The sequence below is a fragment of the Papilio machaon genome, chromosome 12 (assembly GCF_912999745.1).
Source record: "Papilio machaon chromosome 12, ilPapMach1.1, whole genome shotgun sequence".
Classification (NCBI taxonomy): domain Eukaryota; kingdom Metazoa; phylum Arthropoda; class Insecta; order Lepidoptera; family Papilionidae; genus Papilio; species Papilio machaon.
The window spans coordinates 1,184,410-1,212,063 of NC_059997.1; the positions used below are offsets into that span (position 1 = coordinate 1,184,410).

Here is a 27,654-nt window from a genome sequence, read left to right on the forward strand (position 1 = left end):
TAAAAACTGTTTAACTAATCTGTTAATGTATTTGTAAATTTTTATTATTTATTACATTTTTTATTAACACCTAAATATTAAAAATTCATTTTCAAATTATTATTTTGCATATCGTATAAATTTAATTGACTATAATATAAATTTAGAATTAGTTTGTTATTTATAATTGATCTAAAAATGTGCAATTCCTTTACGAATCGATTAGAGAAAAGCGAAATTTATTAGCTTTAAAATAATACGAACCAAAAATAAAATGGATTTACATTATACAGGATGTCACAATAAAACGTGCAATTACGTTGTTACTATGTTGTGATGTTAGAGAGATATTTGACTCCAGAATACTTGTCACACATCAAATGACTCTATGGCGGTTGTAAGACAGATGATTCCTCCAAGACTAATTTCCAAAAGAGGTGATATCCCTCCGCCCCCACGTAGCCCTGACTTGACGCCTCCTGACTTTTGGAACGAAGTTCCTTATCGCGCGTTGTGGAAGGGGGCTAGACGGAAAAAGTTCTTACGAAAAGTTGTCACGACACTTTTTGCTATAGTAAGTATGTTAACGACGAATGAGCGCTGCTTCACCATGGCAACGACGTGACAATATATAACGAAAATTCATAGAAATAAAATGTACTTCTTGTGAAGACTTAAGTTTTTTATTCATAGAATAAGCATTGGTTCCTTCACTAATTAATAGAAAGGAACTTCGTTCCATCCTGGTGTCCCAACACACCTCTCAAGTTTTTTTTTTGTGGGGATACCTCAAACATAAAGTCTACATGAACAATCCGAGTAACATCAGTCAGCTAAAGGAAAATATATGTGGGGAAATGGTTAGTTATCATCCCAGATTTATTGACAAGAGTTTTTACAAATCTGCGTTCGCGTTTAGAGGAGTGCCGTCATTTATATGATGTTATTTAAAAAAATAAACTACATTTAATTACCTAATCACCTATATTTTATTTCAACTATACCTTTTGTATTTTTTTAGCCTATACTAAATAAATACACATTCTATTGCGTCACCCTGTATAATATTTTAGATATAAATTTTGGCAGTGTACTTAGAATGTGGTCTAAATAATTTTTTTTTAATAAATTTCTTTATTCATTTATATAATGTTTTTTTAACCAATTATATGTGAATTTTTTTGGAAGCACTTAATATAATAAAAATATATATGAGGATCTATAAATAATTGAATAACATTTTATGTGCTTAAAAGTTACAAATATGTTGACATCTTAGAAAGTTAGAATAATTTTATATTTTATTTTATCAATAAGTTTAATGAGAATTGCAAAGAAAAATTAATAATATATGATATTATTATTGAATATGAGAGCGTAGATGGCTCAGATGTTAAGCACTTGACTTGTAATCTGCAGGTCCTGGGTTCGAATCCCGACATGTACCAATGCATTTTTTGATTTACATATGTACATATATCCGAGGTTATTAAGATGAAGGTAAACATTGTGATGCTGCACATATCTGAGAAGAAATTCAATGATATGTGTGAAGTCAACCCGCACTTGGCTGTGGTTGACTATGACCTAGTCACCTCTAACTTAGGGTAAGCTCCGAGCACCTCAGTGTGGATGTATAGTGAGCTGATGATGATTAATGTATTAAAGCTTTAATCAAATATAATTTAGTTATTTTTCAATTTTTCTTGTAACATCCATTGAATATGTATTGGTTCGTTTAAACGTAAATTAATATTAAATATGACAAATAGTTGAGATTTACTTGAATAGGAGAACTCACAGATTGGTTTCTTGCAGGGTTTTTGGTTGATTGTGACATTTTTGATTGGCACCTTTTGTCCAAAGATGGTTATTTTGTTAACAGTGGGCATACCGTATGCCCACCATTGTAGTTCACTTCGGAACTCTTGTTTGTCCAATATAAAATGTACTAAACTGTATTTACTTTCATCATATGTCTCTGTAAAATGAAAAATTTCATTAATATTGTACTTTTAAATGTTGAAAACTGCAGAGCGATATGAGTAGTAAGTAATTTAAGCCCCAAACAATCCTCAACTGACACTAAGAGTGGGTTGACATCTGTCAGATTTACATCTGTCTAAAAAATTTAAAAAAATAGTCGTTTTTTTGAACAATACTAAAAAAAAATTTTTTTTTTTTACTGAAAGTTGGCGAATGTTTTTGTTATGACTAGTCAATAGAGTACTTTGTATCTAAATGTTGACGGAATTAACAGCCCTAAAATTTAACTAAATCTACACTAAAGGTCTGCCTTAGTGAGAAATGTGCAGTAAATACTAACGTAGTCCAAGTCCATCGTCCCAGTACAGTATAGCTCGGGCCTGTGCTGCAGAGTCAGGTGCGGCCAACACATGTAGAGGGCGCGCGCGACACTCGCGCGTTGACACCACGCCCTCTGGCGGCTCTTGTAGAGGCAGGATGCCACCACCCTGATATCACACTTCATTGTATCATTCTACTGTTAATAATTAATTAATTAATTGAATAAATTAAATAAAAATATTTTTTTAGGTAAAGGCGGCAAACGTGCAGTGGCAACACCAAGGTGACATAAAATTGATTCGGCCAAAGGACCTTGAATCCAGGCCAGAAAAAAATTAAAAAAAAAATTGATTTGACATTTGATCTTGAATATTTTAATTCGTCAAAGAGTAATAAATTTGGATACTTTTGACAGAACTAACTCTGTGTCTAGTCTCTATTGTCTACTAGATCAAAATATTACAATATCTAATAATACAATATTAGCCAAATGTAGAATTATATTAAATTAAGATTATTTATAATATCAAGTTTCTTAATTAATACTAGCATTAAAGAATAACTTAAACTTGAAATTACTAACTAAAGATACATTTTACCGCGAATTCGGACTCATTTTTGTCTAATATTCTATTTATTATTATTTTTTTTATATCATAAGATGGCAAACGAGCAAACGGCCACCAGAATTCGCCGAAATAGCGAAGCGACCGTTGCCCATAGACATCCGCAAATGCTGATGCGTTGCCTACCTTTAATTAACGGAGAAGGGAACGAACAAAAGGAGGATATTTCACTTCCTATGCGTCCCCTCTTCTAATAAGAAAAGGATGGGAAGGGAAAGAGGACTAAAATTAGGACTCCAGCACCACACTCATCAGACTGTACTTGGAATTACTTCCACTTGACGTCTGTCTTCTGTGTGGTTGTGGTATTTCACCGGTCGATGTGGTTTTCACCTGTTAATAAATAATTCTCCATGTACCATACCTTGACAGCGAGCATATGTTGTTCTGTGACATTCCTCCAGCCGGATGTCAGTAGTGTACCATCAAGGCTGTACCAGTAGCCAGCGGGGAAGTATGCTCTGGTATTGTTCGTACCAGCCCATAGTATAGGAGATATCAATAGATATGGTCCAATCAGGAACTGAGAATCTATATCGTGTGTGATTTTATCACTTGGATCACTGTAAGATATAAAATAGTTATTTCTAATATATAAGGATTATATGTTTTTTTTTTATAATTTTCATTATATAGTCATTGTATAGCTTGTACTTTAATGATCTGTAATATATATATATATTACTAATATTATAAATGAAAAAGTTTAGATGGATGGATGTTTGTTTCAATGTATCTCCGGAACGGCTCAACAGATCTTGATGAAATTTGGTACAGATATATAACAAATAGGCTACTTATTAAGTTTTTTTTAAATTCCGGTGTAGTGTTGCGGGCGACAACTAGTATAATAATGTATTATAATACATTACAATATCTCTTCCCGTCTGCATATTTCAAAGCAATATGAGCTATTACAATATATTTACACAAATATTTGTACACATTTAGACACAATTATTACCATCATTGATGATAAATGTACGGTTAAGTAATAACTAAATACTTAAATATAACTTACTCAAAGTACAGAGGTCTAGCAACTAACTCTCCATGTAGATGTGCTCGCCAGAATAACGTATAGTAATATGGCAGCAGAGAGTAGCGCATGCGCAGCGCTGTACGAGACGAGGATACAACCTCCGCACCCAAACTCACAGGATCTTGTGGCTAAAAACATATACATTAATGGACATTTTATATTAAAAAAAAAACTTGAGAGGTGTGTTGGGACACCCGGATGGAACGAAGTTCCTTTCAATTAATTAGTGAAGGAACCAATGTTTATTCTATGAATAAAAAACTTAATTCTTCACAAGAAGTACATTTTATTTCTAAGAATTTTCGTTATATATTGTCACGTCGTTGCCATGGTGAAGCAGCGCTCATTCGTCGTTAACATACTTACTATAGCAAAAAGTGTCGTGACAACTTTTCGTAAGAATTTTTTCCGTCTAGCCCCCTTTCACAACGCGCGATAAGGAACTTCGTTCCAAAAATTTGTTCAAATGTGAATTAAACTGTTATCATTATAAGATACTAATATATTAAACAAAGGTCTAATAAGATAACTGGATGTTTTGAACAGTCGAGGAAATTAATTTCCTACCCTTATGTGGAATGTTATTAGTCAATAATAATGCAAATATTGTGTTTTAACTATCTTTATGTGAGTTTTAACTGTTGTGACACTTGTATAGATACATATTGTAGTCACTATTAATATATGTCTGGATAAAATTCTACGGTTACGGTCACAGTTTGATATACGAGTCTAAGTGGTAAACGAATTAAATTCTTTGACTGTATTAACATTTTACAACAATAATATACTCACAATAGATGAATCAGAGTTATGATTCCTAGAGAATGGATAGAAAGCACCGAGCTGCATCCATCTCTTACACAACTCAACTGTGGTGTTGCCTCGGAAGCCACAAATATCCGCACCCATCATAGGTATACCAAATAGACTGAAACTTAGCAATTCTGCAAAAAAAATAACACATATTTATTGTATCTCTGGATTGGAGCATCGGTGGCTCAGAGGTTAAGTCACTTGGATGGCAATCTGCAAGTCTTGGGTTCGAATCCCGTCATGTACCAATGTGTTATTACGATGAAGGAAAACATTGTAATGCTGCACATATCTGAGAAGACATTGAATATGTGTGAAGTCAACCCGCACTGGGTCAGTGTTGACTATGTCCTAGTCACCTCTAACTTAGGGTAAGCTCCGAGCCCCTCAGTGGGGACTTATAGTGAGTTGATGTTTCTAATTGTAGAAAATAATGGAAAGATTTAAGGAGGTGTCATCTGTCATAGTTTTTACGCCTCATTTTGACAATAAAAAAAAATAATGTATTCAATTTTCCATTCTTTGTTATATCTTAAAAAAATCGTATTTCTGATTTTTTTTTTTGAGTGAATTTTTTTTAATTTTTGTATTTTCACATTTCACAAGTCCAGAGTACTTTATACTTTTTTATATAAAATACAAAAAAAATATTTGTTTTGTATATATGTATGGCATATTTAGTGCTGTCAATCTTAATCATGCTAACATCTAATAAGAAAAAGGCAGTTTTTCTCATCATTGATATTTACAAAGCAAAGGGAAACATTACAGATATATTTAAAAAAATCTACAGTTATCTTTAAATGAACTAGATGGCGCTGGGATCGTTTTAGAACACACTATTAATGTTTTGTGCAATCGTGTCGAATGTTGTCGTGAACTACACTTCTCTGTATGCTGTAGTCACGAATTGTCTACTGTGAATATACGTACCTACACACGCATGTGCACACGTATCTGAATCGAAGTACCTACGTACTTCGTCGATCTAACTCTAAATCGGGCTGCACTCGTCACTTAATCGAGATACCTACGTATCTCGTCGATCTTTACGTAAAATGAACATTCTCAAGCAAGGGTTTTGCAACCCGACAATCTCTGTCTAAAATGAACATCCTAAAGCAAGGATTTTAAACCCCGCACATGTCTATCTAAGATAAACATCTTAGATCAAGGGTTTTACAACCCCCCAATGGCCTCCACCACCCCTTACAGCCATCCCTGTCCACACGGTCTGAATTTCTCTGTTTAATATGAACAAACAACTCACCGCAGTGATAGTGATACGACACAATAACATCGCATATAAACTGTACGTCTGATATTAATGGTAATTGTTTAATCGCTTACCAACTGGTTCTCTGAATCATCTCTTACCAACTGTAACTCTGAATCAAAACTGAATCTCAATCTCTGTGTGCCCTTTTATATTATTCAGCCAAAGTGAGTAAAACATTACCCTCCACAAATGAAAATATTCTGAAGTTGACAGGAGCAAAATGTTGCTAGTTCAAATACTTAGTTTTTTACCGAACTAATTCGCGTGCGTTCGCGACAAATGTTATGTAATTATTGTAACGTACCTGGTATGCTCATCCTAAGATCATGCCAGCTGCTGTCAACATCTCCACTCCAGTGTCCCGCGTACCTTCCCAGTCCGGGGAAAGACGCCCGCGATATTATAAACGGACGGCTGCCCCGGATCTCGACTAACGCACTGAAATATGTTATTTGAGTTCGTATAAATAAATAAAAAGTATTTTTCAAAAGGATAAATAAAGATTTCTTACTAATATTATAAATGCGAATGTTTGGATGTATGGATGTTTATACGAAGATATCTCTGTAATGGCTCAACCGATCTTGACGAAATTTGGCATAGATATAGAGCATAATCTAGGAAAACACATAGGTTACCTATCAAGTTTTTTTTTCAATTCCACGCGGACAGAGTCATAGGCGACAACTAGTATTCTATAAACCAGGAAAATAAAAAAACCACACCATGTTGAGGAAAACGTATCGAATTAATTACTTATATTACCAACAGCAATTACATTAAAAAGAAAAACTCGTTCCCATAACATTGATATAAATCTAAAATAACGTTATCGTTGGTTTCCGAGACTAAAAAAGGGATTTAGGTCTCAGAAACCAACAATTAATCATATTCATCATCTATATATATAAAAGAAAGTCGTGTTAGTTACACTATTTATAACTCAAGATCGGTCGAACTGATTTAGCTGAAAATTAATGGGGAGGTAGCTTAGAACTAGGAGACGGACGTAGGAACTTTTTTATCTTGTGTGCATTTTTTTTATTCCGCGCGGACGGAGTCGCGGGTAAAAGCTAGAATAATATAATATAATTACATACAAGTGAGTGGAGATAGCTTCAGTGAGTCCGTAGAGATTGTGCCAGTGGTAATGATCACCGGCGTAATGATGAGCGTCCATACATAGAGTCTTGTGCTTTAAACCATTTGTGAGATAATGAGGTGTGTAAGGAAGATCTTCAGGTGCACATTCACCATACAGCGAACCGGACACAAAGTTTGATGGTTCATTCATATCCTGTTGTGTAAGAAAGATACTTATTTATATGGATGGATGTATATTTTTAAGAAGGTATGTCCGGAACAGCTTAACGGATCTTGATGAAATTTGGCATAAATGTTGAACATAGTCTGGAAAACACATAGATTAATAGTAAAGTTTATTTTTTAATTCCGAGCGGACGAAATTGCGGGCTATAGTTAATTTTGTATAATTAAATGTTTAAATATGAAGTGAGAGCGCCGGTGGCTCAGATGTTAAGCACTTGACTTGCAATCTGAGGTCTTGGGTTCGAATTCCGCAATGTACCAATGTATTTTTCGATTTACATATGTACATTTATCTGATGTTTCTATGGTGAAGGAAAATATTGCTGCACATATTTGAGAAGAAATTCAATCATATGTGTGAAGTCAACTTGCTCAGGGTCAGTGTGGTTGACTATGACCTAGTCACCCTTAACTTAGGGTAGGCTTTGAGCCCCTCAGTGGGGATATATAGTGAGCTGATGATGATATAGTATGTTATTGTAAAGCTAAAATTCTAAAATGTATAAAACTGACAAATTTCTATAAATTTTGATACGCTTTGTCTTGAAATTTTTACTTCATTTGCGGGTAACTCAAATTGTCTATACTTACGATCCAAGCGCCATCGTATGGTATTTTCTTATGGAAGTTTGACATCATTTGAGTCCAGTACATGGTGGCATTGGGGTGCGTAAAGTCCGGCCATACTGTTGACACTTTATTCCACACCTAACATAAATATCACATGAATAAAGAATCATTTAACTTTTTAAACCCTTTTTCCACTAACGGAACTAGCGACTTTACTTTACTTACTTTACTTTACTACTAGCGAAAATTTGATTTTAATGCTATTAATTCTTTCAATATTAATTAATTAAATCAGTACTAAATATATATCACCTTTCCAACAAAAGGTTGTCCCGTAGAATTCTTAATGAACACATTCATTTCAAGGCCCTTGTCAAAAGGCGGGTAAGTCCCAGCTTTCTCTGCAGCGCTCACTCCGGGATCTAATAAATACATATCTTATTAATATATAATCAAACCTGGATAAACTAGAAACCTAGAGAGAGTCATTGACAAGTCCCGAAGTACAACCTCCATAAGCGAGAAATTCAGTTTAGAGAGAAACCTCTATGAGCGAGAAAAATATAACTCGGTCCATTTGAGTCTTGTTTATCTAGGTTTGACTTTACATGTGGATTTCCACTGTATTGACACATGTTGAGACAGTATTATAGACTTATAGTCAAACAAGAATGTCTAGCCCGTTGAGAGGTGCTGCTATAGCGGTTAACTCTTTCAGAAAATATGTAAAATCTACATAGAAAATTGCACAAAAGAAAATAACATGACAACTTGAGTACGAAAAGGATTTTGTGACTTTTCTGACATTGTCAGAAGGACAATATGATAACTTGATGGTCTATTAAAGTACATTAATATGCAATCATACTAATATTATAAATATGAATGTTTAGATGGATGGATGGATGTTTGTTTGAAGATACCTCCGGAACGGCTCAACAGATCTTGATGAAATTTGACACAGATGTAGAACATAGTCTGGAAGAACACATATTTATTACTTTTTTACTTAATTCCGCGCGGACGTAGTCGCGGACGACAACTAGTTTATGTTATAACTCTTACCAAACAACACCATATAATGCATCCCAGCGTCATGCAACTCTTTGACGAACTCCGGTAGACCTTTGAATTTGACATCGTCGTATGTAAAATCATTTCCATTTTTCATATAATCCAAATCGTTCCACTGAACGTCCTGTGGAATTAAAAGTTACTGTTACTGTATTGTGAGATTTTGGTGTAAAAAAATATAGTCAATGTAAAGTCGAATCTCGATAAATGAGAGTCCAAGTCCGCGATATTTTTTACGCTTATAGAGGTTTCTCGCTTATCCAGTTTCGACTGTATTATTTATTATTTTTATTTATTTATTTTCAACTTATTACATGATTACATTTATATCTATACTAATATATATTATCTATAATTATTATTTTATGAAACGAATAAATTCAAAAACTACTCGATTACAAAAATTATTTTACCATTAGAAGTAACATAGGCTATATTTATTACTAGATTTGTATAATTCGGGGCAGTGGAAGTCACAGGCAAAAAATAGTATTACGATGAAGGTACTATAATACGATAATAGACTATATCTATGCAAGTTTGCAGGGAAAATATTAAAAATATACTTACCAATGGGATTCCCGCATCTCTATTACTCTTCCATACATCTCTGGTAACTTGTAGACTGCCGTAGTTATACCTGGAGAGATAAATACATATTTAAACTGATAAATCTACACTAAGGCTCTTCCTTAGCGATCAATTAACGAATCAAAAGTAAGGAAGGTAATGAGTGGTAATTTATTTAAGCACTAATTTTTGCCTGCGAATATTCGCGAGATATTAAAAAATCTAAAAATAAAAATAGTCTATGTTCCTCAGTGATAATGTAGTTAATATTTGAAATTAGTCCAGTAGTTTTTTAGTTTATTCATTACATACAAAAAAAAATCTTTCAAAGGTAAATAAATGAATATAAAGTAGTTTAGTTTTAAATTCACTTTTTTATATATTACAAGGTGGTAAACGAGCAAGCGGCCACATGAATTCGCCGAAATTGCGAAGCAACCGCTGCCCATAGACATTCACAATCGCAGATGCGTTGTCTACCCTCAATCGACGAAGGAGACCCACAAAAAGAGAATATTTAACCTCCCTATGCATCTCCTCCATCAAATTCTCCCCTTCTCATCCTTTCCTTATAAGAAAAGGATGGGAAGGGAAAGAGGACTAAAATTAGACCTCCGGCACCACACTCATCAGACTGTACTTGGAATTACTTCCACTTGACGTCTGTCTTCTGTGTGGTTGTGGTATTTCACTGAGCGAGGACAATTCCTGCAATAGATGTTTTTGCTGACATCTACCACTGTTAATATTGCAAATGTTATATTTACTTGCAAAGATGGAATCCCAGTGCCCAGTACGGAGGCATGAATGGTTTGCCGATGATCTCTGTAAGTTGTGACACAACATCACCGGGCGAGGGGCCCAGGAACATGTAGAAATTGAACAAACCACCGATAGTACGGTACGTTATAGCAGGTGTTGGCTGCAGCACCACATCTAACAACACAAATATAACATTTTGTATGTATGTTACCTTATAACTCCGAAACTATTGAATAGAAACGGATAAAATTTGACAAAGTTATAGATTAAAGTCTGGAATCAGACATAGGCTACTTTTTATCCCGAAAAAAATGAAAGATAAATAAAAAATGTTACTTTTTCGATATACCAAGTTAATTTGTGAATAAATTGGTTAATTATATCCAGGGTAATTTAAAAATAGACAGATAAAATTTACTGGTAACATAAGTATAAACAAATCCTATAAACACACCTATAGCATGTGAATTTAACAAGAGAGTGCCATGCGCCTTGCCGTCCGGTTCCAGAGCTAAATAAAAAGGCTGTGTACCGTACAAGTTTGTCTGGAAAATAAATCATTAATATACATATTTATCTGTTGAAGTCTATTAGTCCCCTAAGTATAGTTTAAGTATGAGAAATACATACGAATCTCCCTAAATTAAACAACTATCAGTTTGGCACTTAGTAACAGTTAGTAAAATAGTGGAAGAAATTGTTACTTTTAAATAATGGAAGTCAAGGTGTGCTAAGACCGCTCCATTCGGAGGACTGTAATAATCTGTCTACCCCTCTATTTAGGGTTGCCAGGTCACCAAACCTACTAGCCGGACAGACCAGCCAGCTTGGCCGGACATTTGTGTAGAAGTGTCGGACACCCTATATTATTTAGGATTTTGTCTCAGTATTAATAGGTACACTCTCGTTTGGGAAATGTAAAAAGCCTAACAAAAGCCGGACAACCGTTTATTTTGCCCGGACACGCAATCAAAAAGCCTACCTATGTTCGGCTTTATCCGGACGTCTGGCAACGTTACCTCTATTACATAGTCGTGAGTATATTTTCATATCACTTACATTTTCAACTGGAGCTTGATCAGAGTTAAACATAGTGAAAGTTTTCCACTCGTTCAATACAGTTCTGAACCTGGCCCGTCTCTCACCGAGACCGTATATCTGATTGGTGGGCAGTAGTGATGATATCTGCAGAAACTTATCTGATAATATCAATCCACCTATATTTTGTGTATTAAATCTGAAAAAAAAAATGAATTTGGATAACATTGAGGTTGATATGTCATAACCTAATCTTAAAGATCAATCCTAAGTATATTTTAATTTCTTTCTTTGAGAGGTCTCTAAGTGAAAGGTCTCTCAAAAAAAATTCTTTAAACTTTTATGAGACATTGTAATTAACTTATTAAAAACGACTAAACTGGTGTTTAGTTTGTGCGATGTACCGATAATTTTGTCATTTTTAATTAATTTGAAGCAAATAGATTAAAACTATTATTGAAAAATACAGTTAAACCTAGATAAGCGAGAGACAAAAGGACTGCTATATTTTTCTCGCTTATAGAGGTTTCTCTCAAACCCGAGATTCTCGCTAATGGATGTTGTTCGTCGGGACTGAACAATGACTCTCGCTTATGGAGGGTCATATGTACTTACACAGTGACATTATCAGAGAGACGGACAACTTTGAATCCAATACTTGAACTCTCTAGCACCATTTTGTATTTCATTGTCTTGATGGAACCATACACCATTGGGATCTCCGGGTACTGTGCTTCAAACCTTGGATTTTCTGCATCAGATATCTGGAATATATATTGATTTGATTTTATATATAAAACTGCAATTAACAAGTGTTAATATTTGTATATGAGGCTAGGCTAAAACTAACTTTTTTTTTCGTCATATGGGCAGGCAGACCATATTTTTATTTTATTAGTTTATTACATCACAATCCACTATTGTATGCACTATATAAATATGTTGATTTACCTCATTTAAGAAATGATTATCTTTTCTTGTAACAATTCCAATCGCTTAATTAACAAAATCGAACAAAGACTAGTAATTCGATTTAGTTTAGTTGAGAGATCAGATTTGACATCATTTTTCTCCTTTCGGAGGGTCTTCAACGTCAACAAACTCAGATCAGACGGGTGTGGAAATGTATGGAACATTTCCACACCCGTCTGATCTAAATTCAATTAATATTAAGGCATATCCTTTTTCATATAATCCATACATACTTTTTCATCCACATTCACATGATGTAACAACTTAACTATACAATCATACCTTAGCATTGATGATATCGCCAGTTACAAACATAATATCAACGCGGACCATACGGAAGTCGCCCGGGTAACCTGAGGGGCGGTTCAGCGCGTAGTACGCGGTTACGCCGCGTTTATTCTCAGTCATATTATAGAACTTATATGTGTCGTAGTTAGGTGGATAGAAGCAGTATGGTGCGCCTTGTATGCTTGTTGATTTCCAACAACAACCTACAAGACCGATAAAGAAAAACTTAGTCTAAATCTTTCTACATTTCGACTAACTTATCTGGCCTGGATTATAAGACTTACGTAATAATAGAAAATGGCACATAAGTTTAAAGAGCTGTAGCACTTTTTGTTATTGTAAACAGAGGTAGATGCCGGCAACAACAACATCTGTTGCAATGGCCGGCTCAACCCATGTAATACCCCAACCACAGAACATAGGCATCAAGTGGAACTAATTCCGCATTTCGTCTGATGAATGAAAGAACAGGAAGTTGAAATGAATTTGACGGATGAAGGGACACATGGAAAGGGGAAATATTGTTTCTGTCAATCCCCTCCTCGGTTGATTAGGTAGACAAGGCATCTGCAATTACAGATACCTATGGATAGCAGTTGCTTTACTATTTCAACGAATTCAGGTGGCCACTTACTTGTTTGCCCCATAATAATAAAAAAAGTGATGTTTTTTTTTGTAATAGGACAAGGGGGACAATAGTTATCAAACTACTGTGTTGCTTTAACTAACCTCTTTTCAAACAAGCTTCTTCATTCGCACCCGTCTGAGGGTAACAATCGAAGCGCATATTATCTGTCACATTCGAGCACATATTCCGGAGCATCTCTGGGGTTCTCTTCAAGTACTTGGCAGTCTCCGGTGTCTCAGTGGGTACTTGTATTGGCTTGGGCTGCATCAAGCGTTGGTATTTCTCGTCGTCTAATGGAGTCTTTCTAGAACCTTCGGAACCATTGAACTTGTTCTTTGTGCTTAAGTTGTTATGATCATGGTAATGAACTTCTGGTACAACCTTAAAGATTAATTATTAACTTGAAATTAATTAATACATAAATACATTTCCGTTTAGTTAAGACCTAGCACAACTTTATGACAATATTAGAAGACAAGTTTTACTCACCATTTCATAGTATGTCATAGGTCTCTCTGTGTTTTCAGGGTGGACTCGCTGCCATAATTTTCTGTAAGAATGAGATAAAAATTTTATTCAAATTCTGATATTGTTTTTCATCATTCTTTCTTCACACAATATTGTTGATTGGTTGGAAGTAAAAATCTTCAAATCAATCAAATTCTCCAGTTGTAATATGCAACACCCTTTATAAAATGTGTGTACACAATTATCCCCACCTGTACTTATCCTCGGTCCAGGCACCACCTAAAGTCCCTCCCACCACCAGCCACACGGCGACACAGAGCACGCACATTAGTCCAACACCCAACATCCCGGGGCAGATGTTCTTGAGCTGTTCCCAGGCGCGTTGCAATGTAGTACGCCGCTGTGAGAAACGCTGGTACCTGTAACAATATATTGAATGTTAATATTCCCATTCTATCATTAGACATTAAGACATAAGACAGGGCCATAGTAGGCCTTTCATAGTAGATGTTCCGTTTACCCAAATGAAGAAATTTCAATATTTATTCAGTGTCCATACAGCAAAGGAGTGGAACAAACTGCTAGGGTCATTCTTAGTATGATATGGGGTCCTTCTAGATTAGAGTAGTTACTAAAGTAACACCAACCATGTAACACTAACCAAATCACCTTCTTTAGACAATAGTATTTGTAATAATGTTAAAAAATATATTCACCTTATGTATTCAATAAAATATCAGTAGTACACTCAGCGTACATAAATATGAAATGAAACAATAAACGCGATATTCGTGAGTTTTATGCCTATTGCATTTATAAACATCGGAAATAAACATAATTCAAAGTTCATTCTGCATCGATAAAACTCAAGGATAAAGAAAACGTGATTTCAGCTGACCTCAAATAATTAACCTTTGGGCTATTAATGGAAACAATTTAATTAAATATATTAGTCATATCTTGGTTTGTGTGTAAATATTTACTTTTAACATTGTTTTGTTACATCCTGTATGTTACTTTTAAATTAATAAAGTGATTGATTCTTAATAAAAACTAGCTTTTATCCGCGACTCCGTCCACGCGGAATAAAAAATTGAAAATGGGGTAAAAATCCTATATCCGTTTCCTGGTTCTAAGCTACCTGCCCACCAATTTTCAGTCAAATCGATTCAGCCGTTCTTGAGTTATAAATAGTGTAACTAACACGACTTTCTTTTATATATATATATATGTAGATATGTATCAAAAAATAGCATAATATGCTCTTCCATACATCATGTGCTAATCTATGTAGAGAAAAGAATAGGAAGATCACATTATTGTTATGATCAGTTGAGTCTGAATTCTGAGAGTGGCCCATTAAAGGATTTTTTTTTTGTAATTCAATAACATCTGTACAAAAACTTCATTTTATGTTTTTTGAAAGAGACTGAGTTGTGAATTATTTTTTACATTTCATTAAAACACATAAATAATAATAGAAAGCAACAAAGTAACAACAGGGTTTTAATTATTTTTGAAACTTCAATAGCAATTAATCATTGGTAAGATGATTTTACAATTGCTAAGTGCAAGACAATTTTTATGTAACTGATAAACAATAAACTAACAAAAATTCATGGTTAGTGGTGATTGTTTGTATATTTGCCTTCATTATATGCCTTGAAGACATTTTCTCAACCATACTAGACTATTATCTGATGATAAATATTTTGTTAGTTCTCACCTTGGTTCCCCCGAGGCATCTCCATCGCTTCGAGGTTTCGGAATAATACCACTGAACAGAGGCGCGCGCGATTTTGTGCTGCCTTTACCAAACGGCGCAAAAGGTAACTTGGTGTAAACACCTCCTTTTGGCCCATTAAGCGAAGTTTCTTTTTGTCCTTCTATCTCTCTATCGAATGCTTCTTCGATGTTTGAACTGCTTCCATCTTTTGGCAATTTGAGGCTCTCATAATATATTCGATAGTTAATATTATCATTTAAAGACAACAAATCGGTTTTTGCGTTGGATGGTTTATCACAAAACTCTTCAAATGACACAACTTCATAATCGTCATCCAATTCTCGAGATTTTTCATTCTTATTAGGTTTCGGCATTTTGCCTTTGTTTTGCATGAAAAATTTTGCTAATCCATACTAAAAATAGAAGACAGACAAAATTCGGCACGGATTAAAATACTGCACCATCTGTATATTTAATGTTAAACAATCACACATGAAAACTTAGTTTTGAAAATCAGTTTAAGGACAAAAACCTATTATCATCCAAATTAACTAACATCAAACACCATCAATAAACAACTACTACGCCGTACGTCGCCAATACGCTGAGTTGCTGCTGCTGTGATTCAAGGCACGCATATAGGCATATAGGTGCTTGGTGATTGGTGTGTACATATGTGTGTGTTTCTGTATTCCGCCTTTTACTCACTACCAAAGAATATAATACTCTCTATAGAGAGAAGAATGACATGTTACATACTATAGTATTATAACTTTGGTCTATACGCTTATACTACTAGCGCCATAATGGTCGCCCATATGAAAAAATAAAACGCGGGAATTTTGAATATACGTTTAGTATTTTAATTTATTTATAGTTAAAAATTTATATTGGAAATTATGATTATTTTGATAATTTGGCAAATGTAAGATTTTTTTAAAGAAAGAATAATTTTAAAATGAAATAATCATTATTTCCAATATATTGTGTTAGTAAAAGTTATTAACTTAAATTAGTTAAAGGAATAATGAAATGAAACAGAGTAATTTAACATCATTTATTTAATTAAATATAGTTCCCGATTTTTTTTAATTAAGAATCGCTTTAAAGATATAAAAATTATTGATTTTATTATGAAATCACAATTTTCATTATAATGTCTGTCACAATTAAGTAAAAAGCTGAAATCCACCATGCATGTAAGGATGGATTTTAAATTTTTAACTATATAATTTTTGTATCCATTTGATTCAAGTTCATTATTAATTATTGAAGCACTTATCTCCACACATTGAATAAATTTTTTACTGGCGTAATTTAAGCTTTCAGCATAATCTTTAAATTGTGTAAAAATGTGTATGGATTTATGGTCTGATGATAAAAACAATTCCTTACAATTATTACAATTTATATTTCGTTTTTTGACCATAAATCCACACACATATGCACAAGCCTGGGCCTCTGACGTACCACTATCAATGGTATGAACTGCTTCACCAATAATATCTTCAAATTGATCTTGTTGTGGATCAAATTGCCATTCTATGTCATCTGACGTCTGTTCTATTTGGCTATCGCCGGCTATCAAAAATGCCTCTAGATTATTAATATTTCAATATTTCACTCAGAGTCAATATCTCAAAACTTAAACACTCGCGTTATTAGTTCAAAAATACAATGCAATATCAAAGATTTCGGAACCATACGAGAACACGTTTTGAAACAAATTTGAAAACTTATTTTTTTAACGGTTATGATTTAAAATTGCCATTACTACATTTTTTTGCGATGTAGATATAAGATAACAAGTGATCGTATATCTTGATTTATAAATACAAATGTAAGAAATAAGACAATTAATAATAGGATTTTTTTTAAATCATGTTTTCTTATTTTTAATTATAAATACTTTATTATAATAATAAAAGGATGAAATATTTTTTTTATATGGCAAGTATAGCTTGGACTATCGCGAGCGAAAACGGCATAGATATATGCTCTATCTCGTTCATATTATGGAACCCAGTTAACACAACAACAAAATTGTCTCTGTGTGAAGTTTCTTGTTTTTCGTTCGAAGTTGGCGGACCCTGCTCACTACACTATAGATGCGGCATGATAAAATATGCTAAATTGGTAACACTGGTGATAACAAATGACGTATTAAAATTTGACAGATGACATAAGGAAACCTGCCGCTGGCGCCACCTAGCTGAGCTGTCAGTTCAGAAGAACTGGAGAGGATCCCGTTACAATCATTCAATTTGGTTCAATTTTTGAAAAGAAAATAAAGAACAACAGAAAAACAAGTGTAATTACTAAAACTTAACTTAATTACGCTCAAGCTTCAAAATATAATTACAAAATGTAATATTATGTCAAATGTATAAAACGTTATGTGAATTAGGAATGGTCAGATTAGTAAAGACTATCTATCACTAGTTTGGAATATTAAAAATTGTTTGTTAAGTTTTCAGTTTTATAAAATATAAAAACATCATTTTTGGTTTCACTTTATACTTAGGTTCTTTAGTGTATCTGTTCTTTACATTATTTATTTCATCCTTACATTTACTTCCAACTTATGGTATTTAATGAGGGTAGATCGAAAAAACGCCTATATCAAACGAAATAAGATCGTAATTGTCAATAGCGTGGACAGCATGGCGGGCTATATTACTGTGAAAGTGAGACATAGCTCATAAAATTGTGTGCATCTATTGTTTTATATTAATTTGTGTGCAAAATGGATTGGAAAAGTACAAAAATGCTTTTGGCATCAGCTGCTGCTGTAGTAGTCGTATCTCAAGTGGCGAAGAAAATATGCAAATATATTTTTAATTCAAGCAAACACACAGAAAATGAGGTGGCAAATGACGATACGTGTAGTGAAGTTATACAGATAAAGAACCGTGAAATTAATGATGTGATTTTATTTTCCGATGACATTGTTCGGCACACTATTAGAATTCCACCTAACAAAGAAATAACAATTTGTGAAAGTAGAGAACTTAATTGTTTTAAGTTAATCAAGTATATTAAATCAGCGCGAGAAACTCTTGATGTGTGTATGTATCTAATAACAAGCACCGAAATAACTGAACAAATAATAAGATTAGGTCAAAAACATGTTTTAGTGCGCATTGTTGTAGATAGTGATATGGCATATGCTCCTCCGTCACAAATCAAAAGACTAGAAGAATACAGTAAGTATTTAAAATTAGCCATGTAAGGTTTGGCGTATCGTGTGTATATTTAACTAGTTTTGTTCCTATTATTTCAGGTTTCATTCAAGTCCAGACCAATAAAAGATCAATATTAATGCACCATAAGTTTTGCATTGTTGATGGTCCAAAAGCAATTAAGCGGAAACTTTTATTAAGAGCACACGCCGAAAAATTGAACGTGCATGGACATTTAACTAGGAAAATTACAAACCAATTTCCGAAAATTAAAAATACAAAAGGTTTCGTAATGTCTGGTTCACTGAATTGGTCTACCCAGGCTATGGTATCAAATCATGAAAGTGTGATCGTAACATCTCATCCGAACATTGTGTCTAAATTTGAAAAAGAATTTGAAAGTTTATGGGTAGAAAATGAACCTGTTAGTAATGTATCTATTAATGTTTGTTTTAATTTGTTCAAATTTAATTAATTATAATTGTTTTTGTTTTTTTACAGGCTTTAAAATCAACTTGACATTCAACATTATGAGTATATTTTGTATATTATTAGGTACGTATTAAAGTTATAAGGATACTTTTATTATTCCCAGCATTTAAAACCTCGAGATTAATAATAAACGCAGGGTCTGAGCAATGGAATGGGTAAACATAATTTAGTAAAACTAGGCAGAATTTTATAACATGGAACCAGAGACAATTTTAACCTTGGAATTCAAATGTCAAGATTTTTCATTCATTCATTTCTCTCAAAAATGACAGGAGGATGCCATAGACAAATCCATGTGCACTTCAATTCAATTTCGATCGATCATATGTTTTCTTTGTGTAGTTTTTTCAGCCGCTGTAATTCGAATTGGTTATAATGTAAATCCCTAATGAAATTTCATTAAAGTTCGTACAGTGTTTATGTGAAAAACAAAAACATTCGGGATCATAATTCAAGTTTAGTCGGGAAAAATTGTACGGTTTTGAAAAGGTGCACTTCGAGTGCACGTGCTTGCATTTTTCAGATAATTTCATGTCATTTCAGTCATATAAGTGTTTCAAAAGTGAGCTAATATTAAGGGGAACTTGCTTTTAACTGTATACTTCAGCTTAAGGATTAAGTTTTGTGGTTTTCATCAAAAATCTCGGTTTAAAGCAAATGTTAGGTTGAGTTGGAACATCTCTTATTTGGTTATTTTTTAAGACGAAATTTGCGATGCATGCGTTAACCTGGATTAGAGCTTTGAAGGATGAAGTGTTAGTGGTATGTGATAATTTTTTTAATCGTAAATTATTTTAAGGTTACTATACAAAGTTGTTTGGAAAAGAAGGACATTCCAGAAAGGTTATTTTGATCACTCTATTTTAATTATTTTTCGTAGTAATTCTATTAATTTTTTGTTCAAATAATTTATATATATTCTTAAACTTTTATAAGAAATTAAAAGTACTAAAATTTAAAATCAAACAATATTCTTGATCCTACATAGTTGTCCTAATTTTTAGTCTAGAATCAATACTAAACCTCTAATGGTTCTTTATAAGTAATTATAACTAGCAAATATTGTAAAATACCATATTAAGTTCCTATAATGCCAATTTGGTGAGGTAACAAAGTTTGCTTAAAAATATCACCGAGTGACTGGAAATCAAATTATAGCCAGTATAATATTTTGTATATACTTTTAATAACCTAATTTACAAACATCAATTAATTAAATAAAAGAACTAAAAGGAGTTAAAAATTTGACTTTAAATATTTCATGGTAAATTTTGAAAATAATTAATTTCACCTTTAAAAAACTATATCTTATTTATTATTAATGAATTGAGCTTAACTTTAGGTTTAAGGAATATTGTAATTATTTTTTTCATAATTTCATGATACATTAAATTAGCATTTTTTTTTAAATTTACATGTACATAAATGGCATCAGAAAGCACTGATATTTTTTTATATTTTATTAATATAATAAAAGGACAAGATTTTGTATGAAAGTAAATAATGTGACCCATTTATGTATGTGGAACAAAAAAAACTTATTCTTTGTTTTGTAAAGGTCTGAACAGTTTATTTGAATTATTGAAAATGTCCTTGCTTGTCTATGATCATTACTAATTAGCATTGTCTGCTTTGTTTCAGATGGATGCACGAATGATGCAATGCCAAATGTGCAGTTGTGAAACATGTGCAATATATTGTTCAGTGTATATAAAAGATTTTAAAATTAAGTGTGCAAACTGTAAATATAAAAGGTGATAATATAATCACAACAATTGGTCAAAGGTATTTGTTTAGTTTTCGACATATTCGAAAAAGTGCGCTTTGGATGCAGTGTTTTTGTGCTACATTTTACTTTTGAAGATGCTGCAGGAATGCTGAAGTCGTTCCGCCGCGCGTCGCTAGATGGCGTTGGTATGTATTTTTTTTTACTAAAGCGGTTCATTTTACTTCAGCGACATCTATGGTTGAATAGCTTCATTTTAACGTTTTGTGTTATTGTGTTTTGCCGTCAGATGTCGCCTTATTTTTTGTGGTTACAAAGTGATTGTTATTTTGCCTCGCGAGATGTCGTTACTATGATCCATTTATTTGATATGGCCTTGAAAATGGCTAGTCTCGAACTAAAAAAAAACTTCCTTTATTTGTAAAAATTACCGCAGTATTTATTAATTTCTCTAATAAAATTATGTCTGTTCTATTTAAAAGAACAATTGTAAAGAATATGATGAAAAATCAATCTAGAAGGACGTAACATTTAAAAAAAAATCCTACATGCGGACATGATCATTTTAGTTATGATACGCATTAGTGATTCAATGTTGAACTACCTTGAACTTGAGGCGTTGTTACGAAAAAATGTAGAATATTTCCTGTGCTGTTGGCCATTTGAATTCGACAACGATGTGATTGATTTGAATTCGAGCTGTGACATTTTACATACCTTTACGCGTTGACATTTAAAATATCAAATAGATATTTTTTTAATATAAATATTAGTATAAGTAATAGGTATTATGTGACATTTTTACACTTTAATCTTACTAATACTATAAATGCGTATGTTTGGATGTATGGATGGATGGATGTTTGATTGAAGGTATCTCTAAAACGGCTCAACGAATCTAGATGAAATTTGGTATATATGTAGAACATAGTCTGGAAGAACACAGGCTACTCATTTAGTTTTCTTTAATTCCGCGTTTACTTAGTCGCGGTCAACAAGCTAGTATTCTTATTATTTCTAACCTCTCGTGATCTTTGCACACATATGACACTACTACATCCATACATTAAGTCATACATGATAATAGGTTACAGCTACTCCTTATATAACCATTGATTAAGAATCAGTACGAATTTTAACTAAGCACCAAAAATTCCGTAGTCTGTCGGTACTAGAATTTATTAGAAGTGCGTTGATCCGTGTCGCATTGCGGTTTCTTGTCGTACTAAAACAATACGCAAATAATTTTAACTATATTTTTTGTGTACAAAGAAATAATAACAAAACATAACAAATGGTATTACGATAAATAATCGCATTAAATTACAACCCAATGTAATTGCCATTTGGCGAATCAATTTCGTTATTAACGAAATTGTAAATGCCTACATATATATTTGGTTACCTGGATCCATTGATGGGATTTTTTAATTAATAAACAATTTGATTGAAAAAAATTCATAATTGTTTCACACCTTTTCATTTATCTATCTTATCTATATATATAAAAGAAAGTCGTGTTAGTTACACTATTTATAACTCAAGAACGGCTGAATCGATTTGACTGAAAATTGATGGGCAGGTAGCTTAGAACCAGGAAACGTACATAGGATAATTTTTACCCCGTTTTCGGTTTTTTATTCCGCGCGGACAGAGTCGCGGGTTAAAGCTAGTATATGTATAAAAGAAAGTCGTGTTAGTAACACTATAACTCAAGATCGGTCGAACTGATTTAGCTGAAAATTGATGGGGAGGTAGCTTAGAACTAGGAGACGGACATAGGAACTTTTTCTATCTTGTGTGCATTTTTTTTATTCCGCGCAGACGAAGTCGCGGGTGAAAGCTAGTATTATATATAAAAGTAATATCGGTATCAAGAAATGCCTTCAGATTATTTTATTTAGGCCATTAAGTACATTATGTGGGCGTAACAATAGATATATTCTTCATAAGAAGCAATATATTTTGGCGTATTATCAAGATAACCCGGGATTTATTTCACTTGTAAGGTTTTATTGTAGGAACAAAGATCACATAAGAACTTTGGTGGGTAGTAACAAAAGAAAACGTATATCATAGAATATTTGCGCAGTACGCAGTATGAAAAGTATTAAATTCCCTTGTTTTGCTTTAACATTATAAATCTATTTAATATTATTCCTTATTTAAAAAAAGATTGTAGGCATTTATTTGTTACGAAGTGTGACATGATTTTAATACAAGTGTAGTTATTTTTATTATTCTGTATATTATCTTTGTCTTTTTTGTTTATTTTTCTGTTTTGTTTATTTTACTATACTAAACTTACTAGTTAAATTATTTATACTATTACTTATATTATATTTTTTTTATATATATTTAAACTGTGGCGACGGATATAGTGTTTCTCATTTTTAGGAGACCTTCTACGATCGCCGCGTCTCGATTTCTCATCGCCATCGTTAAAAAAGGTTAATATATGTGTACTTATAATTCCTTGAATGGATCTGGCACTTTGGTTTTTTTATTTGAGTTATGGAAAGCTATCGAACAAACATTATCATGCAAAGTACCTAATACTTGCAATAATAAAGTTTAAACAATAATACTTATTTGATATTAAAAGTAGGACAATCGACAAAAGCCATGACGAGTATAAATTATGACTGATTACGACTTTTCTAGATTGTGTTAATGTTGTGAAATAGTTGCTCCTTTATGTTGAAAGTTTTTAGTTTCACTCTTTGATACTAGATGGCGTTAGTGGTATCGAAGTTTGTGCAAAATAATGCGTTGACGAGAAATTTTCTTCAGTGGCTGTAAAATTAAGATAATATGTGAAGTTACTAAAATTATTAACTTATAAAATATTTTTTTTGTCGTATTTAAAACAATGATTAATTATTTTTCTTGTTGCAAAATAAACCTATTATTTGTAGTTTGGTCTGCGATGTTTATTATCAATAATTTTCAATAAATAGTTACGCAGCAATTATTAGTTGCACATAATTATGGTGGCGCCTTCCTCGAGGTTCGTATTACCGAGGCCGTACGTAATGAGTGTGCCAATAAGCGAATAATATAAGGTTCTTGAGGCTTGACAATGTAATATTCGATAAGCGAAGTCGCTAATCGAAAAATCAAAGTATGGAAGTGAATAACTTTTGATATGTCTCGTATATTTTATATAGATTTTGATATATTTTGTCGATTCTATTAGTGATAATCGAATTTTAAATTGTCTTGACGTTCTTTTCTTACTTACTTTGGATTTCTGAGACCGAAATCCGAACATATTATCTCTGTTTTGTGAAAGATAATGACAGAGATGACGATATGTTTCATACATTTATTTAAAAATTTTAAGTTATTAGTTCGTTACTTTAAAACTAAATTAATAAACTAAAAAGTTTTCAACATTATTGGCTAAATGATAATTTTTTCGTGGATCTATATTTATCTGTTTATAAGAAATTGTTACCCACATATAAACGAAACTGTTGAACTTATTTTGAAGTATGAAGTGTTGGTCGTATTATTCATAGTATAATAGAGGTACAGTTAGATTGTTTTTAGTTAATTAACTAGTTTCATTTCACTACGTTTTAGGTAAATAAAGTTCTCAGAATAGCTTCTAGAAAAGAATTTTACGGCTGTGTTCGCTTCGATGGTTACACTGAATCCCTCATAGGTAACTCGAAAAAAATATCACAATAAAAATAGTTACTGGGTAATATAACGTAGGCATACAATGTAATAAACAACGGTCAAAGAAATATTCCCCTTATAGCACCGTTTGAAAAGGTCTTTCGTAATTATCGTATGACTTTAGAAAAAAATGTTTAAACTAAGAGGGGGAACTAGAAACAATATGGTATAAACCATGAATATTAAAAGGGACTATGAAAGAATTCTTGGAAGGTGTCAAACCGTCCATCCATTAACTGCAGTGTATCCCAGCTTGTGCAGTCGGCATACAAACTGCGCATTAGGTACGATTTGATTTACAAAAAGTTGGTTTTTCCACACTGTCAGGTCTATAAAGCTTGGTGCACACTGTACAATTTGCAGTAGTTTAATTTGTAAAGAAATTAAGAAGTGGGTATTCTTATTCCGCATTGTATCTATAGGCAGTATGGTTTGTTAAAATAATTTATATACATAAAAAAATTGCAATGCGTAATTTTATAGCATAGATTATAAAGCTGCTTTTTCAAGTTAAAATCTGACGTCGTTAGGTGAAGGAGAACATCGTAATACAATCTGCACATTTGCGACTAAATCTAAAGATATGTGTGAAGTCAACCAATCCGCACTGGGCCAGCGTGGTTGACTATGGACTAGTCACTAAATTAGGGTAGTCTTTGAGCCCTTCAGTAGGGACGTAAAGTGAGCTGATGATGAATTTAATGAATCAATCTTGTCATTAAATGTAATGTTTTATTTAATCAATAAAAATATAAACAAATATTAAGTGATCTCAATGTATCAAGTTCTAACCCTTTAACACCAGTGAGTCATGATGTTTAGCGTATAATAATGTTTTTTTTATATTTACAAACAAAGCGGCGTAAGGGTTAACAGCACCGGACGTGGCGGACGCGTATGGAAATAAAGTAACGAAAGGAAGTAGGGAAATAAAGTAGCAACTTACAATGGAATCGATATTAAAACGATTAGGATCGATTAAAGCCGTTGACTGGATTCAGGGTCAATAAAAAGGACAATCGAGTGAATCGGCGTCACATTGTTTTGGCATCGAGTGTAGTAATTACTAATTACGTCGTATGACATTTGGACAATTGACAATCTTTAAAAGACAACATTGATTTTCACCGTTATTATACACTAGCTGTTGCCCGTGACTCTGTCCGCGTGGAATTAAAAAGAAAAAATCTTTATAAGTAGCCATTATATTCTTCAAAAATGTGTTCTACATCTATGCCAAATTTCAGCGAGATCCATGCAGCCTTTCTGGTGACACCATCCATCTAAACATTCGTATTTATAATATAAGTAAGATTTTATTGACAAATTATTTCATTATGATTCTAGTCTTTTCAACTTAACAATCTAGCTTACATTATTCACGATTTAGAAAGGTTTTTTATCTGCCTTAGTCCTTTTATATATTGAAAAGGTGTAAGTACTTGTGACCACTTCAATGCTTTCCACAAGTATAAAAAAGGTATTAATGACGTAATCAGTTTATTGTGAGTGAAGTTCCCGCCATCCGATATATTAGAATTTAACGTCGCGTCCTTGTAATATTTGTGAGTCTCCTATATATTTATTCACTTATTGGTATAATTTACGAGCAATTTGTAAAAGTAGCTTAGTTTATGACGCTCTCAAAGGAAACGTACATAATACACGCCTTCTCCGAGCTCCCCGCAGGCGTCGGATGGCAACAGCATTACGTTGCTCCGGAATCCTTATTGCTCAATAGATAAGCAATTCAATTTTTTCTATAACAGTGCCATCACCTGCTTTTACTTTGAAAAGAAGAAAAAAAAAAACAACCCAAGAATATTTGGCGTCTCGTTACTCAATGTCTTGTGCTATTATGTTTTCGGGACGCTATTGTTTGAAGCGGATATCGCCGCGGGTCATCTATTTATTTCTTATTCAATTAAAACCTTATTCACTTATACATAGAAATGTTTTTACAACCGCTCGATGTGTAGCTTGTATCGTTTTGTAAGTGCGCACGTCAGACCAGGTGCGTCGACTTACGATCGGATCCAGCATTGTACCCCGACTTTTAGTTCACTTTCTTTGCACAATACGTTCAAGATTTGCACAAAAACGTCTCACAAAACGTTGGGCTATAGAAAAAACTAGTGCATGCTAAATGCATTCAGGGTAGCGGCAGTTCCGACGTATCGGATGTCTTAAAAGCCCGTGTGCTAATTTAGTTTTTATGTGTAAACTACACCGCCCAAAATGGCGCGAAAATATTGACGGCTGGTATTTTTTTAATGCAGCTTTCGGCACCGGACATGCCGGTACGTGGTCGCGTGCCGAGTTATTTTTAATTAATGTTTACGACTCTTTTATTCTTAACGTTCTAAATTTTATCCAACTCACTATAATAACTATGGTAGTTCAAAGACTTCGAATGTCTGGCTGACTATACTTACTTACTTTAGTAAAACTTTATCGCCTTAGAATTGTAACCGAACCAAAAATTATTTTATTATTTTATACCTACATTATTGGCGTTTCAGATTTTGTGTACTTTTCATGACTAAACATTAAAACATATAGTCATCCCTGTCATTATCTTTGACAAAATAGAGATAACAATATGTTTTAAACGAATATTTTGGTCTCAGAAACCCACAGCAAATGTTATTTGTGAACGATTAGCTTCGTTTCGCCGACCGAATTTTATCAATGGCCCGTCCTAAAACAACAATCGCTCGGTATACATTTGACGGATTGTTTACTTTACAAAATTCAAAAGTCGACCTGTACTTTTTTGCTCTGGTTACACTTCCTGCTTATGGATATATTTCTCAGTAACGATTAAGCATCGTTTAACAATCAGGGTTGTCGCTTTTTGTTCAACATCTGTGCTAAATTTCATCATGATCCGTTAAACCGTTCCGGAGAGACCTTCTAACAAACATGCATCCATCTAAACTTTCTCATTTATAACATTAGTTAGATTATAATTTTGCGTAATATATCTTTTGATATTTAAATGAACTCATAATTAAAAAGAGTCGTAATATTTACATGGAAAAAAGTTCACACGATTCAAAGAAAAACACTTTTGTCACATAGTAAGTGCTT

General features: G+C 33.0%; 2 protein-coding genes and 1 long non-coding RNA gene across 3 annotated transcripts in view; 2 read left to right on the plus strand and 1 right to left on the minus strand.

The window, feature by feature from the left end:
• LOC106707519 overlaps positions 1–16,095 on the minus strand; it is a 29,190-nt gene extending 13,095 nt beyond the window's left edge. The window contains exons 1-20 of the mRNA XM_045680389.1: positions 15,475–16,095; positions 14,000–14,167; positions 13,770–13,830; positions 13,382–13,661; positions 12,647–12,855; positions 12,008–12,156; positions 11,414–11,591; positions 10,809–10,899; positions 10,360–10,528; positions 9,593–9,662; positions 9,014–9,146; positions 8,261–8,370; positions 7,970–8,086; positions 7,150–7,346; positions 6,354–6,487; positions 4,750–4,901; positions 3,934–4,082; positions 3,277–3,475; positions 2,306–2,453; positions 1,746–1,960 (exon numbers count right to left, since the gene is read on the minus strand). Of these exons, the coding sequence (XP_045536345.1) occupies positions 1,746–1,960; positions 2,306–2,453; positions 3,277–3,475; positions 3,934–4,082; positions 4,750–4,901; positions 6,354–6,487; positions 7,150–7,346; positions 7,970–8,086; positions 8,261–8,370; positions 9,014–9,146; positions 9,593–9,662; positions 10,360–10,528; positions 10,809–10,899; positions 11,414–11,591; positions 12,008–12,156; positions 12,647–12,855; positions 13,382–13,661; positions 13,770–13,830; positions 14,000–14,167; positions 15,475–15,866 (3,321 nt within the window). The 5' untranslated portion in view covers positions 15,867–16,095. The remainder of the gene's footprint in view (positions 1–1,745; positions 1,961–2,305; positions 2,454–3,276; positions 3,476–3,933; positions 4,083–4,749; positions 4,902–6,353; positions 6,488–7,149; positions 7,347–7,969; positions 8,087–8,260; positions 8,371–9,013; positions 9,147–9,592; positions 9,663–10,359; positions 10,529–10,808; positions 10,900–11,413; positions 11,592–12,007; positions 12,157–12,646; positions 12,856–13,381; positions 13,662–13,769; positions 13,831–13,999; positions 14,168–15,474) is intronic.
• Positions 16,096–17,986: 1,891 nt separating this feature from the next.
• LOC106718905 (mitochondrial cardiolipin hydrolase) lies at positions 17,987–19,175 on the plus strand. The gene is made up of 3 exons (XM_014513107.2): positions 17,987–18,680; positions 18,758–19,080; positions 19,158–19,175. The coding sequence occupies exons 1-3, from the start codon at positions 18,221–18,223 to the stop codon at positions 19,173–19,175; spliced, it is 801 nt and encodes a 266-aa protein (XP_014368593.1). The 5' UTR covers positions 17,987–18,220.
• A 159-nt stretch (positions 19,176–19,334) lies between these two features.
• LOC106718932 overlaps positions 19,335–27,654 on the plus strand; it is a 106,624-nt gene continuing 98,304 nt past the window's right edge. The window contains exons 1-2 of the long non-coding RNA XR_001357396.2: positions 19,335–19,910; positions 20,790–21,062. This is a non-coding gene — a long non-coding RNA (uncharacterized LOC106718932). The remainder of the gene's footprint in view (positions 19,911–20,789; positions 21,063–27,654) is intronic.